We start from the raw sequence: 22,471 nt of genomic DNA, 5'->3' as shown, positions 1-22,471 counted from the left end.
AAGCCACCTTAAAAAATATTTAGGGGTACTCTCATTTTGACTCAAGAAAATCACCATTTTATAATTCAAATTGGGAAAAATAAATACAGTAAATACAACAAAATTGACCAATCACTATGCTAGATTCCAATTCCTACTTCACATATTAAACACTCACTTCTGTCCGAGACTCAGGAAACACTGTCACAGGAAATGAGGCCACCATCGGGGGTAGCAACAGAACTGATGATTCACTGTGCTAGAGAAGAAACTTAACATTGTAACTTTTTTAAAAGTTTCCTCTCCCGTTGGATTCACAAAATGTTTAGGGGTATGTGTACCCCTGCGTCCCCCCCCCCCCAGAAAAAGCACTAGTAATAGTAATGGTGATGTTGCAAGGACTGTATTCTCTCCTATAAACATTCTGCCTTGAGGTTTTGCCTTATAACCCCCCATCTTCATAGGTGCAGTTGGTGATGATATGGAACAAGGCCTTTTTGGCAGCACCAACTAAGTCAGAACTTTCCAAACTTTTCATGGTGACACACTTTTTAGACATGCATCATTTCGTAAAACAGAAATGCAGTTTCACTAGCAAACCGGAGGTTAAACTAACCGCTTTCCAGCCCCCCAGGGGAGTGCTCGTGTGACACACACACTGTAACTAACACACTAACTTGTTGTGATATATAGTTTGGAAAGCTGTGGCCTAAGTTGTTTGACTCTCTTTCTCTCTGAAGATCCAAATGGATTCCAGGACAGCCCAACTTTTCATACTGAAAGGGCCACAAGAGCACTTTGACATGGGACCCGTGGGCCACACACTGCCTTGTCACGTGGGGTGGATTGGATGCCCCCCTTAGCCCTCATGCTGCCTTCCAAAATCCAGCTAGGTGAGGCATCAGGCTATGAAAGTGCTACCTAAGCTTTAGGAAGGAGGCGGATGTTCTCTAGGACACAGCCAGAGCCTTCACACCTCCTTTCCAAAGCCCCTCAAATACCTGTCTTTGGGAAGGAGACACAAAGGCTCGGGGGGGGGGGGGAGGTGCATCAAATGTTTCCGAGGGCCACCCAAAAAGGCCTCGAGAGCCACATGCAGCCCTCAGGCCAGGCATCAAACCACCCTGCCATAGATCTTTCAATCTGCTGTAATGGGTGAATTCAACTAACAAGCCCCGTCAGTGAAAGCCATGAGCAAAGACTTCTACCTGTTTCAGTGGGTCTCCCACCCGCTCTCCCTGTACAGCCCTGAAATGGTCTTGGGGCTGGGAGGACCCCCAGTATAGCGTTGGGGGCGGAAAGAGAAAATATTTCTGTATTGCAAGTTGCAACACTTGCACAGACAGAATATTTTCCATAGCACAGCACTGAATTCTATCCTGTTCTATTTCGCTGGGCCTTTGGATTTGAATGAGTTGTGGCTTGTCTGCTAGTTTACAGTAAACTCGGGTTTAAAGTAATATTTCATTCTAGGTAGGCTTTTTTGTGCTACTTTGTATGCATTTTTTCACATCTGCGTTGTTTTACACACCTTGGATTTTATTGGTTTTTACCTTCTTATTTGATTGTCTCTGCAAAAGCAGCCTAAAATTCAAAAATAGAGGATTGCCTGTAATTCTGGACACCAATTGTGCATTAGTGAACCCCCCCCCCACTTCACACTAAATTCAATGGGGGGGAGTGAAGGACCCTCTATTCATCGGATTTTGTTCTTTGTATGCAAATTATATCTAACCAGTTGTTAACTTATGCCCCCCCCCCGGGTCAGCACTTTATGCACTTGGAAAACATAAAGTGTTTTTGAATTCAGACATACATGGATGTTAAATACATCCCTCAATTCCCCTGCCCAACTCTGTTTATTCAAGCCAGGCATTTAAAATTTACATTATTCAGAATGTTAGTGGCAGAAACTTCAAATGTGTCTATTCAGTGATTTTAATACTTGGACAGAGAGGAGGAGGGAAGGTTGGAGAGAGAGAGAAAGCTAAGCAATTTTAAACTCAGCAATGGGAATTTGGCACACGGATAGCACACATTTTCTGTCCAAAGAAGCTTAGAAGTCTGCATGCCCTGGGCAGCACTTCATTTTAGTGGCAACTCTTCTGTTGGAGCAGCTTAGTTGCACCATTGAGCTGAAAGCTTAGTGTGGTGGCCCTGAGCAAAAAGCTTACCTTCATGGCCTCCCTATGTCACCAAAACATGCATCTGCCCTAAAATACAGTGTGTTTTTAATTATGCAGATGGCCTATGTGGTGAAACAAAGTCTTTGCCTTTGTTAATTTTAGAATTTACTCCCCATCTTTTTGCAGATGCCACAGAGCAGCTAATAAAATATGTATGACCCTATGTATCTCATCCATCCTAACACGCCAAGTCAAAAACGTAGGATGTTACATGAACCTGAAATATCCTGTAGCATCCCTGCATGTGCCACTATTCTAGGTTTGCCTCTTTCTAATCAGGAGGCATGCACAGACTTAGGTGACCAGATTTTTTTTCAATGAATCTGGGGACACTTTTCAACTTCAATGGATTTTGTATGGGGACTGATTTGTAAATCCGGGGACTGTTCCCGGGAAACAGGGACGTCTGGTAACCTTAGCCCAGACCAGCGACTCTTCAGAAACACGGGGGATTGGCTCAACTCATGGTCGGTAACTAATTACTTGTCAAGTACGGGAGTTCCCCTCTCCCTTCTGGTAGCTCACCGAAAGAATTAACAAGCATTTGGTAGATTTATAGTCTTTTTACTACAGTATCGTGTTGCGAGCACACACAGACTCTCTGCAAGGATAGCAGTCGCTCACTCTTGACTCCTCCCAACTTCCGCAGCAAGAAGCGCATGAAAGGTCCCTCCTCCCCTGTGTCTCCTTTGTTATTTGGCATACTTGGACCTCCGAGCTTGGGGGGAGGGAGGGGGTCCCCCCACTCTCAATTGATGTCTTGCCCAGCTGCTCCCTCCCTTCTGGTTGCTTAGCTACTATATCAAAACTGGGTAGCTCCTCTCTCAGCTGTGCAGCTTCTGTCTCTGCCTGTCTCTCTGCTTCTGGAAATGCTGGAAGCAGAGGCAAATAGTCCCCCTCCTCTTCTGTTAGGAACCGATCTCCCTGCGATTGCATTCCCCAATCTTCCAACCCAGACCAGCCCCTGACATTACTCTTTTAAACTCCAATTGTAAATGTTACCAATGATACCAGCCTTCTTCCAATTTATTAGATGTTTGCTAAACACTGTTGCTTTACTTATTTATTTCTTGAAGAAATTATACACCATTTGATATATATTTTTTAAAAAAAATACCTCGAAGCAAAGCGGTTTACCAACAACTACAGCAACACCGCTTCTGCAGCCAACACCATCCCTGGTGCTCTGAAGGTGGTGGGGGAGTGAAAAGAGACCAGAGAGGAGCCAGCAGCAAGTGGCTTGTTCCTCAGAGGCCAGATCAAGCACCTGAGGTGAGCCTTTTGGGTGGGACAGCCCTGCCTGTGTGGCACACCATTTGCTAAGGAAAATCACATTCTATGACCCGGATGCAGTCACACAGACACATGCATGGAAAATTGCAGAGATTAGTTTACGCTGCATAAAAATTATGCGCATAGGGAAGGATAAGGAGCTTTATGGCTGCAGAATACCTGCCTTTAGAAAATATACCCCAACCGCAATTCCTGAGGATTCACTAGGTCATCTGTACACAGGCTTCCAAGCTCATCTCAAGAGACATAATCACCAGAAACCTACTTTTAAAAAATAATATTAGATTCTTGGCATATCTTCTACATTTCCTGCTGCTCTGGTGTAATCTGAATGCATACTCAAGTCTTAAATTCAGCCTTAGTACATAATCCAGGGAGGTTCAAGAAAGCACTGACGTACGACGTTGACAATATGGGAGACCTATTTCTGGCATTTCCTGATGAATACAGAAAAATATTTAAAGATTTCTGCATAGGATAGCAGCAGCAGCAAGGTTAACTATCCTTTTCTGTAACTGTTTTACTCCCTTAGCATTTGAAATGATTCTCCTCCCCTTCAGCTGTAATTAAGGCTCTATTTATGCAGAGGAACTAAGAAAATCTAAACATTTCAGCATTTTCAGAAATATTACAACTTCTGTAATTGCTGCAGTAAAACTCTCCATAAAAGTATTTGCACTGTAACCATTCTTAGTTCTTGCAAAAGTGAATGCCAATAAAACCTCCAATTTGGATCTTGAATTTAAAGGTGGGCCAGTGTTTTCCTGGTCACCTCTGGGTTAACCACTTAGGCTGCAGTAAAGGTTGCATGCATTTCTGCAGGCAGGTTTTTATTTCATTTTAGAGGTCATGCCAAGCTGGCCTTTGACTCTCAGCCTAGCCGAAACAAGGAAGGAGCACAAATTACTCCCAAGGAGCAATTTTCCTCAATACTGGTTGGAGGTGGAGCGCTCCTTGAGCACTCCTGTCTCCAGCCCAGCCCTCCCAAGCTCCATGCCCTTGCTGAAAGAATGGAGACTCTTAAAGTCGTCAGGTGCTAGCTTGAAGATGAGTGTGTCTCTTGCTTTGCTGTCTGCAGCCTCCTGCCTGGCATGTTTCCTCTGCTACTGGGCAGGTGGGACCGTCCATGCAGGAGACATTTGGCTCTCTGATCTCAGGGCAGGGTGCCTGTGAACGTCTTGACTCTGGTTTGGTGGTGTCAGGCTCAGTGATAAGAGCGTGGTCCTGCTTTTCACCCAATAGCCCAGTGTGGCGATGGGCGCTGTCGGGATTGTTGCGGCTACTCTCGAGTAAAGACGCTCCAGTCCGCTCTGCCTTTCAGAGTTTTATTGTGCATATTATTTACAGTGCAGAAATATCAGAAAACATGACTGCCTAGTCTAATTCAGAACCCAGCAATGGCTTCTATCGTGTCTTGGACCAGCATAAAAGCCTGGGCACCCCAAAGTGCCTCCCCCTAGCCCTGCGTGTGGGCGCGTGCCTCAATTCGGGCGCCGGAAGGTGCTGCGGCCCTTCTCCCATCCTTTGGCTGGAGCGTTGCAGAGGCTCTGACACCTCGCTGCGCTGTCCTTCCCCCTCTGGCCAGCTGGGTCGGTTTCTCAGCTCTGACACGTCTGAGAGCCCCCTCTTCACCCCGCTCCATTCCTCATTCCCTCCTCCTGACCCGCTGCTAGCGCTATCACTGGGCCAAGTGCTGGTCAGGATGGCTGGGGGAGGGTCCCTCTAAGGAGTCCCTCTGACAGGCGCGGTGGCACTTTTTCCTCTCACACCATTGGGCCCACTCTTACTTAGATAAATTGCCCCCACCCCACTGAACAACCCTTTACTCGAAGGTTTCTTTTCCTTTCCTCTTAAAATACTAACCCAGAGTATCCTGCGGGGGACCTTTGGGAGGGGGTAACTAATAAGTTGGAGTCTCAGACAGGTTTTATTTAAATAAACAATAAAGATTTATTTAAGGCAAGATAGTATATCACACTTAGGATTAAACTTAGGTTACTTCAGGTATACAGTACAGTACGATTACACTTTAATTCATCCTCAGTTGTTTTTGCGTTATAGGTTTGGTTCCTTTAAATTGTGATACTTTTTCAGTTATCCACCCCCTTTAACAATCCTACTCCTGAGGTACCTTAAGCAATAGACCCAGGGGCTCTCCACACACACCCCTCCTTTCATTGGGTTTGGGAGTTTCTTCTTTTCCTTAGAAGAATCTCTCCCCTCCAGACTAGATTTGAGTCCCAAGTAGGCTGCTCCTTTCCATCTCCTACTTCTCCTGGCTCATCCTCTGCCTCCCAGTAAAAAATTCCGGTCTGTTCTTCCTACAGGACACCACACTCTGTCCTTCACAATACGCTCAGAGTGGAAGTTGTTTTGTTTTCCAGAACCAACTCTTTCTCATTTTCACTCTTTCTACCTCAACCTAACCTGTCTCCCTACCTATCTCTTGACCTCTCCAACCTCTATTCCAACCCTCTTCCTCACTCTACCCCCCCCCACTGTCTCTTAAAACCTCTCCTTTTAAACTCTCCCTCCTGGAACCACAGCCAATCAGAGACTGTCGTTCATTAACCATTTGCTGGCAGGGAAAGAAAGGGGGGGGGAGAAACACTTTTTGATCCAACTGGTCCAGAAAAACCAACTTTTTAGTCACACACAGCAGCCTCAAATCTGAGCAGCTCACCCTCCTCTGACTCAGAGCTTGAGGCCAAGGCCATAATACACTGCCAAAAAAAAAACATACCACATTCATTTCCCTCGTGGGACCATGTCATATATTACATATCACCTAAGAATACTTGGGTGTTGGGAAACATATTTACTGCTAACGTTTAGATACTAGATGTGTGTGTCTTTCCTTCTCCCTCATTGCAGGAAAAGGTTGGCTTTCTTTCTTCAAAACTTAGTCATTTATCAGTATAATAGAAGAAAGGAAAATGTCGAACACTACAAGTATGCCTGTTTTCTTGTACACGTGGGGAAAACCTAGTATATGACATAGCCTACAGAGGCCTCAGTATTTGTCAACCTGCCTGACATTGGCTCTGAGCAGTTATAATATTGCCTAACATGACATCACAGCAAATGAGCCAGTGGCTACAGTAATGGGATGACAGATTAACAGCTGGTTTTTAGCCTACTATATAAGCACCAGAAATTATAGTTTCATTTATTTAATTCCACAATATTATCTATTATTGTGATATATGTTGATAACAGGCTTGGCAAAATGCAAAATAGTTCCAGTCTAAACAGATTGTCTCAAGCAATGACACTTTTTTATTTTTATTTTGCAACTGGCTTCATTTTTATCTCTGCATTGGAAGTTTTGCTCTGATCACAATGACAAGCATCTTGCCACATGGCTGGCACTATATAGATGATGGACAGTAATCGTGGTAATAAAAATTATTACAAAGAACATTGCCTCTTGATACTCCACTGGTCTTCACATTTGAAAACAGCCCCTCGGTGGTTTGAGAACTGAGTGTTGGAGTAAATGGGGCATCCTATACGTCGGCAGCTTCATTTTGCAAATATTGTGGAAATTAAGGCTGTGGAATCTTCTTCCTGTTGTAATATTAAAGCAGTGGGAGCACAAGATTTGGAGTTAAGAGTGCCAAGGAAAAGAAATAAAGCTCATGAATGGTCACAGCAGCTGGCTTTAAAGAATGAAACAAGCCTAAGCTCTGATGAGAATCTAAAATTCGATTAGAGCAAGAAAGATGATTTTCGGCAGTAATGGAAGGTTTATTGGTTGGTACTTGAGCTAACAGGGATTAGGTCTCAAAGGGCAAAATGAACGGATATGAGAAAGTGCTAAGGAGATTGCATTGCATACCTCTTAATTCATCAGCTGCAGTTTATATTGTGCCAGCTTCATTTAAGGGTGTTGCACATCTATCTTGTGTTTCATGCCCAAATCTTTAGGTACAGTATGTTGTTTGCCCAGGAGGCAATTTCAGCACTGCTTCATGTAGCTTGGAGAACCTATAGCTTTGTACAACCTATTAAAGTAGTGTTCAGGGAGTATTGCCTACAGCAGTGATGGCCAAACTTGGCCCTTCAGCTGTTTTGGGACTACAGTTCCCATCACCCCTAGCTAACAGGACCCGTGGTCAGGGGTGATGGGAATTGTAGTCCCCAAACAGCTGGAGGGCCAAGTTTGGCCATCACTGGCCTACAGGAACTGATCATTTCTTTGGAAGCTTAAATTGGAGGACCACAAAATACCACATCACTCACTCCTAGTCTTACCTGCCCAACCTGCTCCCTCTGTCAACTGTATTTTGTGAATCCACCAAGCTAACTAAAGCACACTAGCCATGCATTGTGCCCTGCCAAGGAGTTGAAAGAGACATCCCTTCTGCAGCTTCAGGCAGGTAGCAAATTTATGAAGCCTCTACTGGGCCAGCATTCAGAACTGGTGGACTTAATGTGACTTAGTTGGTCCCATCCCTTGGGAACCTGCGATACTGAAGAATGAATGGAGATGTGCCTTCCATCATGAATAATATGTTAGATCCCAAGACGGAAGTAGAAACTGATGAAAGACTAGCCTCCTACACTAATAACTTAGGATAATACTTAAACCCAGAAGAAAAGGTGAATCTGGGATGCCAAGGCAATATTGGACATCATCACCAGCCATTCACAAATTTTCAGCAACTAGAGACTGATGCTATTTGCGAGCTTTAGTTAAAGCTGCTTAAGGGCTTAAAATGATAGAAGTCCTTAAAGCAACTTAAACCACTTTAAATGTTTCAATCAGCTTAAGGGCTTGAAGAGTTTTGTTGTGGTAGCTGGAGGGTGCTCTGCAGGAAAGGAGTTTCCAGAGAAACTCAACAGTGCCTTGTGTTTGGAAGGCTGAGGGGTTAATAGTTGTGGGGATGGTGAAATGGAAAAAACAGAGGTATAGGAAATGAGAACAGGAAGACAGACAAATATTTTTTCCTGTTTATATGTACTATGAAGAGAGAGGGGAAACGTTGATAGATATACAACTATTAGGTCACATTCCTATTTAATGATTAGCAGAAAAAAATCTGCTGAAATACTTGCAAGAAATCCATGTGCTCTTATTGTTCCACTTAATGAAGATACGTTTTGTAGTGATCTTCTTAGGCATCTGATTCCACAGAAATAACCTAGTCCATAAATAATGTAACTAAAGATAAGGGAGTGAGCAATGAGTAATGAAAATTAATTTTTCAGTAGATATAAAAAATCACGATGCTCATGGCCAGTTTAGAGAGAAGATGGACTGGCTTTTCAATTAATGATCCTCTTCGTTTTATCTTTTTATTGTTAATTTTGCCATTCCTGTGTTGGTTTGCTGGTCTAATGGATGCTGCTGTGTTAGTTGTTAATATTTTAGATACTGATTTTTTTTCCTATTTAAAAATGGTTTTATATTGGTTGTCAGCTGCCTTGAAAACCGTATTTTGAAAGATGGGATGGAAATCTCTGAAATGAATGAAAAATATATTCCTTAATTTTTACTAGTGGAATAGTGTATATTATCTCCCCTAATTCCTCACAATTCCAAAATGAACGGGGAAAGTAACAGAAAGTAGCAGATTTGCGAATGAATTATAGTAAATCTAATATATTTTAGAACATCCCTCCTAAAATACAAATTAACATAAAACAAGAATTAAAAGTATCCATTAGTTTATCAAGCCAACTGACTCTACCCCATATAAAGAAAGTTGGAAAAAAGATGATAAAGGTTGATAAAAACAGTCAGTTTTAGGGGAAATAACAGCAATTAAAATGCATTCTTTATTGAGAATGCTATACCCTTTTCAGGAGTTTCCAATAAAACATAATATTAGCAAAAGATAACAGAATGCTATATATTTGGGGCAAGGGAGAGATCACAAAGAAAGAAGGAACTATCTATAGGAACCAATCTCTAAATGATGTCTCTTAGTTTGCACTATAGGGGGATGGATAATTTAATATTGGCGGGGAGAATGCCAGTAACCTGTTTGGTTTTGTTTTCGCTCTGCTACTTGGTAAAGGAAATGCTAGGTCGGTGGTGCTCTTTGATTAATAATGATCACCCAATGTGATCATTTAAAAAAGCCTTTTCAAGTCGACACAACTGAGAGCTATCAAGTGACAAGCGATCAAATGATGTAGAACTAGGAGTGATCCAATCTCTCGTTGGAAAACACTTTGCGGGGAAGGGGAATCTTAATTTACCAGCCAGATGAAGATGGTTGAAACGTTCCCTGTTGATCTGGCTGCTAAAAAAGCCCATGAATAAATATTAATAAAGGGAAGGAAATTACCATTTCAAATATGCTGGATGAAAGTGATAGCTCTGGTGTTCTGTGGCAGTTATATATTAATTTAGCAGTGGCTGTCACAGCAATAATTCAGAGCACTTTCATATTTAGGTTCAGCTGCGTAATTCATTTTGATCTCCCACATTCATCAAAGCATTGTTTTTGTTTATGTTGATATCATGAAGCACGGTGAGAAGAGTATGGAAGAGGAGATTCACCCTCTGAAAGCTTCTCTAGCCCATATGCCTGTAACAGCAAGATGCTGTTTTGCTCTAATTGTATGTAATTAATGAACAATAATCAGAAAGATGTCTTCACTGTGAAATCCATGATTTGGTTTTATTTTTTCCTATCATGTATAATTCATTAATCTCAGTACACATTGTACACTTGTGCTAATGCTGAATGCAGAAGAGAGCGTTTTGTAACTACTGTTTAAGCTCAGCATGCCTCTTAAGAATTTCTTCAGCACACTTCCAGTTTATTCCCTTACCATCCATTAAGTACTACTCATTAAGTACCTGCATTTGTAAATGCAAAGGAGGCCAGCTCAATCTCAGTTCCAGATAAGATGCCTCCAGACTGGCAGAATATATTGTCAAAGTGAGTTAATCAGGTGCTACAAAAAGCCAAGGATCAAGTGGCTACTAAAGGCAGGTCAGAGAATGGAAGTCTAGGAATGACAAATACTAGTAACAGGGCCACCCCTCTGGGAATTCATTAACTTTGAAAGAAAACCCATAGGGAAGGTAAGGTGATTAGGAGATATCCCTTGATAGCTGAGATATGTGTGTCCATTGAGCGCTCTGATATACTTAAAACAGTATTAAGTATTAAGCATTAGCGGATGATGAAGTGGAAGAAAGACTTGTGCAAAATTAGCCAATTTCAGCAGAAGAGAAACTGCTAGCCAAAAGAAAGCTTGAATGTCTGCACAGATTGAAGCACATTTATACAGTGGTACCTCAGTTTACAAACACAATTGGTTCCGGAAGTCTGTACTTAACCTGAAGCGTACATAACCTGAAGCGAACTTTCCCATTGATAGTAATGGAAAGTGGATTAATCCGTTCCAGACGGGTCCCGCGGAGTACTCAACCTGAAGCGCACTTAACCCGAAGTATGAGTGTAATTGGTTCTGGAAGTCCATACTTAACATGAAGCGTACTTAACCTGAAGCGAACTTTCCCATTGAAAGTAATGGAAAGTGGATTAATCTGTTCCAGACGGGTCCGCGGAGTACTTAAACTGAAAATACTCAAACCGAGGCGTACTTAAACCGAGGTATGACTATATACCCCTACCTTACTCACGAGTCGTCCACCACAAGGTAGTAGGAATCCCACTCTAGGTGACAAATAAGTGGGTGGTGGTAAGGAGACAGGGTAATAGGACCAGACACCCATTGTTAGTGGGCTACCTTTTGCTACACTGATTGATGTGGATGAAGAAAAACAAGGCAAAATTATGGAGTGGGGGAATCATTATACAATCATTGTTTAAAAATATGATGGTTTTACATTGCTTTATTTATTGGTAGCAATGAAGGCTTACTTGTGGTTACACATAGTACTGGGATATATGTATTGAAGTTTTTAAGAAATAACAGGTTTTATTCAAAATAATAATAATAAAATCCTTCAAGTAGCACCTTAGAGACCAACTAAGTTTGTCATTGGTATGAGCTTTTGTGTGCGTGCACACTTCTTCAGAAGTATCCAGTTAGTCTGCTTGCACAAGTGAAAATGCTTTTGATCAAATGGAAGGGACCCTTTAACAGGGAGAGGGGTGTAACACTTTTAAAAAAGAACAGTTTCAGGAGATGCATGGCCTGTAGGGAAGGGGGGGGGTTGCAAAAAAGCTGTTCCCTCCTCTTCTATTTTCACACATCTCTGCTGGAGCAATAGTACTAAGAGAACCGATTCTAGTCTTGCTTAACGGAATTAACAATTATTAGAAGATATTTTCCTTAAATGTAAAGGTAAAGGGACCCCTGACCATTAGGTCCAGTTGCGGATGACTCTGGGGTTGCGGTGCTCATCTTGCTTTACTGGCCAAAGGAGCCGGCGTACTGCTTCCGGGTCATGTGGCCAGCATGACTAAGCCGCTTCTGGCGAACCAGAGCAGTGCACGGAAACGTTGTTTACCTTCCCGCCGGAGTGGTACCTATTTATCTACTTGCACTGGTGTGCTTTCGAACTGCTAGGTTGGCAGGAGCAGTAACCGAGTAACAGGAGCTCACCCCGTCGCGGGGATTAGAACCGCCGACCTTCTGATCAGCAAGCCCTAGGCTTTGTGGTTTAACCCACAGCACCACCTGACAGCCAAATAATCAGTATAGATGCATTTCTGCAATGCACACATGTTCTATGACTACAGTTATAGGATTTTCTTCCTTCTACAAGATCTATTGTGTTATTTGTCATGTTAGATTTTTAGGGGAAATACTGGATTTCAGGCTAAAAAATCTTAAAACCTCAAGTCCCATGAAAGGAGCCATAGGGTGGCTTGTTCTTCACACCCTCCCCTCTCCCCCAACTCTTCTGCCATTATCAATTTTGTTTTCCTTTTCCAAGCTGCTTTTAAGTTCATAAAACAACCGGGAGATCAAAGAGGTGCAGTTTGACCCAAGACTTCTTTGCTTCCTTCAGATAGAACATTTAAACTCTTCTTCCATTTCAGAACATTCCAGGATCTTTCCAAACAAATGGATGTATCTTATGGTACTGTCCGGGATTCTGCGGTTTATGAATACTTCAAAGCAAAAGGAACAAACCCTCTGGAGCAAGACAGCACCTTTGCTGAGTTGTGGAAGACTATCAGCAAGAATAATGGAGCTGATAACTGCGTGGCAAATCCCTCTGAAGGCATCCGGAAGGTAAGAATATGGGCATTATTAATTTACCTATAGGAGGTTTGCGCTTAATATTTTCATTGAGGATAAATCCGTTTGCTGTTCCGTAAAAGCAATTAACTGCCATTAATAATTTTAAAATAGATTAAAAAAGAAACCATTTAAACCATAGTGATTACATTGCCATTTATTCTTCCTAAGAAAGCTGCAAATCTGTTTGGAATGAGATTGGTGTGATTTTTTTGATTTTTTTTTTTTTGTATTCTCTCCCCACCCCAACCCCATCTCTGAACTGAAGCTTGCACTTAGGTGACAATCAAAATCATATTGCCTTTGATGAACCCACGGCAGGAGTCCAGACTGCCAATTGTGAATGGCTATTGTTCTAATCCATAAAAACTTTCATTACATCCCTTGCACTTTATTGTGAATTTCTGATTCCTACAGTTTTCTTTCATATCAGCAAGGGTGTTACTCCTTGTCATTTTATGTATCGCGTCAGTTGCTAATCCAGTGGTTTCCATTCAAGGTCTGGTATAAATTTGTGCTTGGAATTTTGGTGTAAAGATTTGCATCCCACCCAATATAGCTTTCATAGAACCCTTGTGTGGAAATAATTGGGTGGATGCTCAGCCAAGTTCCAGCTGCCAAAGGAAAGTTTTTCTGGGGGCGAGACAAAGACAACCCCTTTCCATTTTTGTGTGGCAAATCAGGGGTGGGTGGGGTGTTGAATCTGTCCCGGTTCATCTGTTCTCCCCCCAGAGCTTGCTACACAGCACTCCGGAGAGAAGAGGTTCCTTTTGCTCAGTTCTTTGTTTTTTAAAAAAACAGGATTCACCCTGCTGAGCTGCAGCTTGGAAGATGAACATACTGTGGGTATGGCTACACCTAGCTGGTACTCAGCTGAGCATTGCAGCTGTCACAGCAGAACTGTTTTTTATTTTATTTTAAAAACATGCTGCTCAGTAAGGGGATAAGAGGCTAATTGCCCTGAGACCTGCGGGTATAGGGCAATATACAAATTTAAGTCATCATCATCATTGTGGGACCAGGGCTTTAACTGGCTTGCTCAGTCACCCTACTCACAACCTATGCAGAACATGTTACAGGTAGGTAGCCGTGTTGGTCTGAGTCGAAGCAAAATAAAAAAAATTCTTTCAGTAGCACCTTAAAGACCAACTAAGTTTTTATTTTGGTATGAGCTATCGTGTGCATGCACACTTCTTCAGATACACTTGAAACAGAAGTGTCAGACCCTTATATATATACAGAGGGTGGTGGGGTGGGTGGGAATGGGTGATGGGCTGATGGGAGTGGTAAACCTGTAGATGGCTGTTAACGACTGCTGATGACTGCAATTAGTCCTGGGGGGGGGGCGGCAAGGGCTGAGGCGCTAAAGAAAGCTTGATCATGCATAATGAGATAAGAATCCGATGTCTTTATTCATCCCAGGTGGCTCCATGGTTTTAATCTTGGTAATGAGTTCCAATTCAGCAACTTCTCTTTCCAGTCTGTTCCTGAAATTTCTCTGTAATAAAACAGCTGCTTTGAGATCTTGTATAGAATGTCCTGGGAGATTGAACTGGTTTCTCTGTCTTATGGTTCCTGATGTCAGATTTATGTCCATTTATCCTTTGGCGTAGGGTTTGGCCTGTTTGTCCAATATAGAGAGCTGAAGGGCACTGATGGCATTTGATGGCATACACAATGTTAGAAGATGAGCAATTAAATAGTCCTGAGATGGTATGTTGGATGTTGTTGGGGGCAGTAATGATGTTGTCTGGGTGTATGTGGCAGCAAAGTTGGCATCTGGGTTTATTGCAGGCTCTGGTACCAGTGTCCATGTTAAGTCTGGTGGTTGTATTATTGTGGGTGAGGAGTTGTTTAAGATTGGGTGGCTGTCTGTAGGCAATGAAAGGTCTTCATCCCAGAGCTTGAGAAAGGGAGCTGTCATTGTCCAGGAGAGGCTGTAGATCTCTGATGATGCGTTGTACTGTTTTAACTTGGGAGCTGTATGTGATGACTAGTGGTGTTCTGTTATTTTCTTTTTGGGGTCTGTCTTGCAGCAGGTTCTCTCTAGGTATCAGTCTGGCTCTGTTGATCTGTTGTTTAACTTCATCAGGTGGATATTTTAGTTCTAAAAAGGTTTGCTGTAGATCTCTTAGGTGAGATTCTCTGTCTGTAGAGTTGGAACAGATGCGGTTGTAACATAGGGCCTGGCTGTATACGATGGATTGTTTGGTATGTTTGGGATGGTAGCTAGAAGCATGTAGATATGTTTGTCGGTCAGTTGGTTTTCTGTATAAGGTGGTGTCTATACGTCCATCCTGTATTTTTATAGTAGTGTCCAAAATATGTATTTCTTGCATAGATTGGTTCATTGTTAGGTTGATGGTGGGGTGAAAGTCATTGAATGTCTGGTGGAAGGTTTCCAGGGTCTGTTGTCCATGTGTCCAGATAATAAAAATATTGTCAATGTATCATAGGTACAAGAGAGGTTTGAGTGGGTAGGAGTCTAAGAAACGTGCAGAACATGGTGTAGCAAGGATTGCACGTCTTCAGTGATACCATAGTATGTATTTGGATGTATATCTCAGCTCCTGTCTTGGTGCATATTGTTTCATGCAACTGGGTTTGCAGTTAGACTGCATTGTTTAGCTGCTTCGGGTGTCCAACTTCCAAGTCAAATGTCATTATGCATTCTCCCATCCATACAACTTTTGTTGGTTTTGGAAACGTAATTCTACTCAGTCATGCATTCCTTCCCCCATATCTCCTCTACCATATACGCTCACATAATTTTAATCGCCTTCAAACCTTTGCTGCTGTTGCCAGATTCAAGTGGGAGTTATTGGGTTCAATGATCAGAGGTGATTGGAAACTTCATACTGAACTCTGTACTCTTGCTGCATTATTCATTTTAAGTGTCAACTCAAAGCTGGCACATTTTGTCTATATGCCACAAGGCAAAGGGATGTGTTCAGACTAGAGCAACAATAGAGGAACCACCTGACTTCTAGCCCTGTTGCAACTTGGAGACCCTTGTTATATGTGTACTTCCTAATTTCTCCTGTGGTATATATGTCAGTATGAATGGAAGGTAGATGCCAAGAGTACTTGGTAGAACTAGACAACAAATGCAGGGAATATGGCTCAAGTGCAAAATAGTGAAAAGATCTTAGCCGTACCATGGTATCGTTCTTCCCTTGTGTAATGTCTCTTCTGCTAAAATTTCATTAATTTTCTGGAAATACCCCCCCCCCCCGAGCAATTGAATTTAACCTCCAGCACTGCATGCTATGAGAGCAGAAATTCTGCGGAAATCAACAGGACAAAGAAATGCAACCTAACTCTGCCTTTCTCTCCCCCGCCTCACCTCCTCTCGAAAGCCTGAGTGTCACATTCATTTTTTGATGTTGAAAAGTTGCTACAATGTGACTTTCACCTTTTATTTCCATGTGATAATCTCTCCTGAATGTGCCCCCAACTTGCTGAGATCAGAGATTTGCCATGTCTTTGGGAAGCCACTGAAAGCTGTCATTCTGCAGGGCACAAGCAAAGCACAGAGCTCCTCACACTGTGCGTTCAAAAGAAATTTCTCCACATGGAAATCACAGGCAAAAGTCACATTGTAGGGAATTTACCATATCAAGGGTAAGTGTGAGAACTAAAGCACACTCCGCAATTATATTGCATTAATGTAAAAAAGAAATGAAAAATGTAATTTGTGTATAAGGTTTAGATTCCACTGTGGATGCTTCTACTCACAGTGCAGGTAGATAGTAGGCAATATAAAGCCCTCTAAGCATGTCCTTTCCTCTGTTTTCTTGCTTTCAGTATCTGTAGGCATTATCCTCCACATAATTATAGGAGCGGTGAGATTATTTAGTTTAAGGAGAAAGCCCTTAACATTTGTCTGACAGCTATGCAGAGCTGGTGACAGAGGTCAGCATTGTTAGGCATTGAATAATAATAATAATAATAATAATAATAATAATAATAATAATAATAATAATAAGACCCGTTGCCTGTCCCTAGAATCTACTGGTCCTGCGCTTTTCCTGCTTCTTGTTCAGGGCTGTTCACTTTCAGAGTGAGCAAGGAAGAAAAGAAGCAATGAGAACATAAGAAAAGCCTGCAGGATCAGGCCAATGGTGTATCTAGTCTGGCAAGGTGTTCTCACAGTGGTCAGCCAGGTTCCTGCGGGAAGCCCAGAAGAGGATTCTCCCTTCCTGCAATTTCCAACAACTGTAATCAGGAATAGTAATTTCAGTATGACTTGCCCTCTTGCTCTCTCTGGCAGGTGGTTTCATATGGGCAGGGGCGTAGCAATGGGGGTGGGGGCCAGAGGAGCCCGGCGGCAGCATCCCCGTACGGGACTGAGTTTTGCCGGCAGCTCTGCTGCGGAGCCGCTGTGAACGGTGCATGCGTCATGCATGTATGACGCATGTGTCATGCATGTATGACGCATGCGTCGTGTGCGGTGCTGCCGTGCATGCGTGTATGACGCATGTGTCGTGCACGGTGGGCGACGCCCCGCCCCCATGTGCATGCCCGCAGTGCCGCCCCGGGCGGCGGAAAGCCTTCGTCCGCCCCTGCATATGGGGACTGGGGGGGGGAGGCAAGTAAATGGGCAGCAGTAACACCAGCAAGAGAGACAAGATGGGCCTATTCAAAGAGGGCAGCTCACTGAAAACTTCTTGCCCAGGGGACTCCCAAAACTTGAGATTCATAATTCCCAAATGCCAAACAGAGAAATTTAAGAAATGGAATCCATACCACACAACTTGGAGTGTCCTGAAGTGTATGAACAAGGGAAGCCCTCAAAAGAATTATCTTCCATTCATTTTCTCCCCCTTCCCGCCCCCACACAGGCAGAGAGCACTTGCGACTTGTTCATTGATGAAGTTGTCAAAATTGTCAGGCTCCTTCCAAAACACAAAGAAGTTTGAAATTTCATGTATCGTCCTCTAACACATCTTACTTACTAAACATTTTTGAGAATTGAACACACTTACTTCCTGCTCGACCCAAATTTGGGTCCCCAGCCCAGCTGTTGTTGCACTGCAACTCCCTTCATCCCTGACCATTGGTCCTGCTAGCTAGGGATGATGGGAGTTGTAGTCTAACAACAGATGGGGACCCAAGTTTGAGAAAGGCTGTTGTATAGGGAGAAGCTCTGAATTAGTCAATCGTTTGTCCCATGTACCAAAGGTAAATGTTGGCATCACTTTTCACTTCAGGTTTTCCCTCTAAATACGAATGGGCAGAAATTACATCAGTGACTAACACTTTTTATTTTTTATTGGGGGAGGGATGATGAAAAGTCAAAACCCAGGCCACCAATTTATGTTGTTTAAAAGATTTGATGGGCAGAAAACAGAGGCAAATATCTGACACATCCCAGAAGTACTGTCATCCTTCTAGAGCCCTGTGACTTCAGTTGTGTTTGAGCAGCTATATCGATCTAACATCAGGGATTTTAAAACTGTAATACCCCCTAGGCAGTCATTCCCAGTCTTATCCATCACACATCTCACTCTATCCATGATAATGTTTCTCTGTGCTATATCTGTCATTGCTCTATTGGAAAAAAATATATATATCTATTTTTACAGTAAGATACATCGTAGGTAAGCAAGATCAGCTTACCGGTACTTCAATTTTTTAAAAATGGCATATACAACAGTAGCACATTTAACATTTGCTTCACCTTTTTGTCACTTTTCCATAAACATCAGTTTAGAAAGAGGTGGGTGGGTGGTGAGTGGGGGATGGGAATCAATAAAAGTTGAACAAACAAACAAATGGTTGGGCAAGTCACTTACTACTTCAATAGAAATCTCTATTGAAGTGATCTGATTAACTTCAAATTTTGCTTTGGGTGAAATATGGACAACAGCCTATGGGGGAGTGAGCCCACTGAAACCTCTTTTGGCTTTCCTGGAAATTTCTCTGCTGTTTTGCCTGCAGAACACCATAAATCCCATTCACTCTGGGCTAAATGCAGTGGCAACCGTAGTCTCCTCCCTGTTCGGAAGTGGGAAATAAATCCGGTGTAGTACACTAGTATGGTGCAGCGACTCAAAGTCTAGCGTTCCTTATCTCGTGGTAATCATTTGCTGGCTGTCAGACAGGGAACAGCATGTGATTGGAGCCATGAGCTTATGCGGAGAAATCTTCCCGAGTGAGTGAAGGAGAGGAGCACATGACACATCACATGCCAGTTAAATCAAATTGAGATGCACATCCTTCACATGTCATAGCCCTGAAGTGGAAGGCTTTGTCCTTGGGGATCCGCTTGGGAGAGTGAGTATGTAATGTATGTCTTGTGCTATTGAAAGTGTTCTGCATCATGAATTTGATTCTTGGCACCACTGAGCTTGGTTAGAAACTTCCATTGACTTTAATGAGCTTTAGATCATGCCCTGATACTCACATGCCCCCTGATTAGTTCACTTCCTGTCTTCTTTGCCATCTTCAGCCTAGGGGTATTGTTTTAATTAGCTGTGGTCTTTCTGGGTCAGGTGCATTAGTTTCAGACTTTTCAGCTGATTTTCTCATTACTGAACCCTTGCTGTGTGTTTCCTTTTGCCTCTGAAGCTACTGAAATAGGAGAAAGAACGAAGCTGGCTTTGCTCGAATGTCCTGCATTGCAAAAGCCATGCTGAAGCAAAATAATGCACATCTGCTTAGGAACTTTATGGGAAAGATCTAGATTACACACTGCCTCAAGGTGCAAAAATGTCACTGGTGGCTCAGACATATACCCCAAAATGGCTAAAAGCTATAAATAAGTGTATGGAATCAGGGTTTTGCATGCATTGCCCTAGCTCAGGCATCCCCAAACTGCGGCCCTCCTGATGTTTTGGCCTACAACTCCCATGATCCCTAGCTAACAGGACTAGTGGTCGGGGAAGATTGGAATTGTAGTCCAAAACATCTGGAGGACCGAAGTTTGGGGATCCCTGCCCTAGCTAAACAGGAACTTTTGGTTTTGATTCCTCAGTCCTATTCTTCAAGGACTGAATATACCCCCCCCCCTTTTTCGAGGCAAACAGCTGGTAATAGGATTACAGTTGCTTTTCAGAACTGCACACATACAGCCTCAGCTGCTATGTATACCCTTTGTTGGGTGCAAAGAGTTCAGCTGCAATCTTCATATGCATATGTCACCATTTAACATCCATCTATTATGTCAGATGCTGAATGCATGCATAAGAATGTAAAGATTCATATTTTATAACCTATTGCATAAACATCCATTTATTATGGATAGATTTATTTAACATTCATGTTTCAATGTCACACGGGCAAACTGGTTGAATACCAATGCATTCAATTTTGGGATTCACTGTAGAATTGGAAAGTTATTTAAATGTATATTGTCAAATTAAGTCCGATTCTTAATTTTCTGGCATGAATGGCTTTTTAAAATTGCGTAACTCGGTCTGCTTTGCCCCAAAGCTTGAATGGCAATATAGTTCCATTCCAATACCTGGCTGACTCCCATGATTAAACCCTGGCATAAGCCAGGCCTAATGTTTAATAACATTTTCAAATAAAATATAATGCTCATATTGTATTTTCTTCATGGCTCACTAAGCGCTTTGGTTAAAACAGACAAGTTGTTTGTGTCAAGTACAATGCCTAGACATTATATATTTTTTCAAACATAAATTAGCATTAGCAAATGAAAGTAACAGGGGAAATGTTTCCATGGATGGAAACTTGACATGCCATTGGACTTCAGTGGAGCCTAATCTGAAATATTAACTATAAAAAGCAAGATTTCTTATATTTCCATTGGACTAAGCTGCTTGCAATGCACTGCCATTTTCTTAAGGCATGGGAAGGCAGTAAAGACCTAAAAGTTCTCGAACAAATCCAATCCCCACACTTCACCTGTTAATGGGACACAAGACAGCCATCAGTGTGAAGAGGCATTTATATTAGAGAAGTAAATATCTGCCAAAAATAAATAAATCCTGCACAGACAAATGGGAAGGAAGCACCTTTCATGCCGTTTCTGCCTAGGAGTTGTGAAATTACATCGGATGATAGAAGGAAAAGGCATGAAATGCCACCTTATAAAATAAAATTACTTGACAATGAGAAAAGAAGAAAAATCCCACACTCATCTCAGTGACAATTTGCAGGGTTGGCCAAAGGTGTTTTGCTTCGTGCTTGCCCTCCTCCCATGACACATGCAGAAGTTGATTACCTCGGCAGTTCAATCTTTCTTCCATTTAGGTGATAGGACAGCATCCTCCACCATAGCTGAAGGCAATAGTTATGTGGCACACTTCGCTTTGTCCTCAGGTCCACTCCCCACTTCCAGAATCTGCCACCTGACACAGTTGCCTCATTCTGCCTAATCGCAAGACAGATCTAAACAATTTGCACATGATCGCTAATTCATGTGATTTCTATTGTCCTTTTAAAATGTCACTGTCATTCCTATGTTGTTATCTACTACTTTATCTCTCAAGCTCATAACATTCAGTTTCCTTAGCAGTTTTGTGACATGAACTTTACAAAATATGTTGTGTGGCAATGTCCCTCCCTCCCCGTGAGAATAAGACACGACACATGTGATAAATTTAAATGGGCGAAAAGGCCACAGCTTTATTGGTTACGGATGTTGAGCGGTATTGGCTTAGGCATTGGAACCTAACCGTCTATGTCCGACTCCAACCCGTGTGTTGGACATCCGGGAAGAGTTAACCACCAGTAAGGAGCCCCAGTGATGTACATCAACCAAAACTACTCCTGTGATTGCCTTACAGCCCTGACCTCCCCAGGCTTCAGACCAAGCACCGCCCCCGGAATCCTTTAACAGAATACTCCTCCATTTGCAGGGCAGGTGATGGCGCTACCTACCCTTCTCAGCTCTAACGCAATTTCCAATGCCTAACCACCAAAACCAATAGTTGTGATGAATTGCTATGAGGTAGCCGAAAAAAAACCCTTGGCTAGCCCAAGTGGGAAAAGTCCTACCAGGCCCCTTGGCCAACCAAGGCGACCAACCGAAGTCCACAGCAAGGTCAAAGCTAGCCTAAAGGGTGGGTGGACGGGTGAACTGATACAGCTGGAGCGCGGAGTGAAAGAGACCGGGTTCCCGCCCGTCTACTGCTTAAAGAAAGCAGGACACACACACACACCGGCAGACCGGATTGGTCGGCCCTCGAATGATGCGGGCAGGAACCCCCCAATCACATAGGGGCTGAGCTCTCAACCCCTGCACGCGTGTTCGGGTCGTGATGCCCACAACTCCATCTCTGATGCAGGCGTGGAAGTGGTGTTTTTTGGGAAGCTTTAGGTAAATTTGAGCACTATGTTGTTGTTTTTTTCAGGTAATCCAGCTGGTTAAAAAGGTTTTGCCTCATTGTATAAGCCTTGCAACTTTAAATTTGCCTTTGTAGGTGCTTTAGCGTTTGTTTTGTTGTCTGAATCGTTTTACTATAAGAGAGGGTAGAGTTCCCCACCCCCACCCCAGTGCAGATTTTAGGATGGGCATACAGGTGAAGTCCTCAGATATACTAAGGAACACCTTTAGAGTGAAGAGAGCTGATGTTCTGTATTGAAAAAGGATGTAAGCATATGTGAGCCACAAGGTTCCTGATTCAAATACTGTTTTAATCAGATGCTCACTAGGGAAGTCTTAGGCAAGCCACTACCTTTTAGCCTTGGGTCCCCATCTGCAATATAGAGGTAATAACAAGGTTGGGAAAATATTCTACGTTATATAATTACTATTTAGTACTCATATTAAATAGTCATAATTACTGTACTAGAGCTAATTCTTTAGTTTACACATGAGTTCAAAAATATTACTGTGAAATCTAGCTGATACAATTGTC

At 42.6% G+C, this 22,471-nt stretch overlaps 1 protein-coding gene across 1 annotated transcript in view; it reads left to right on the top strand.

Moving 5' to 3' along the window:
• Window positions 1–22,471, top strand: part of GRID1 (glutamate ionotropic receptor delta type subunit 1) — a 658,224-nt gene that overhangs the window by 605,945 nt on the left and 29,808 nt on the right. Inside the window, exon 13 of the mRNA XM_060275205.1 lies at window positions 12,437–12,632. Within this exon, the coding sequence (XP_060131188.1) occupies window positions 12,437–12,632 (196 nt within the window). The remainder of the gene's footprint in view (window positions 1–12,436; window positions 12,633–22,471) is intronic.

Source organism: Zootoca vivipara, chromosome 5, assembly GCF_963506605.1.
Source record: "Zootoca vivipara chromosome 5, rZooViv1.1, whole genome shotgun sequence".
Lineage (NCBI taxonomy): Eukaryota > Metazoa > Chordata > Lepidosauria > Squamata > Lacertidae > Zootoca > Zootoca vivipara.
This window is presented reverse-complemented; position numbering and strand designations above follow the sequence as displayed.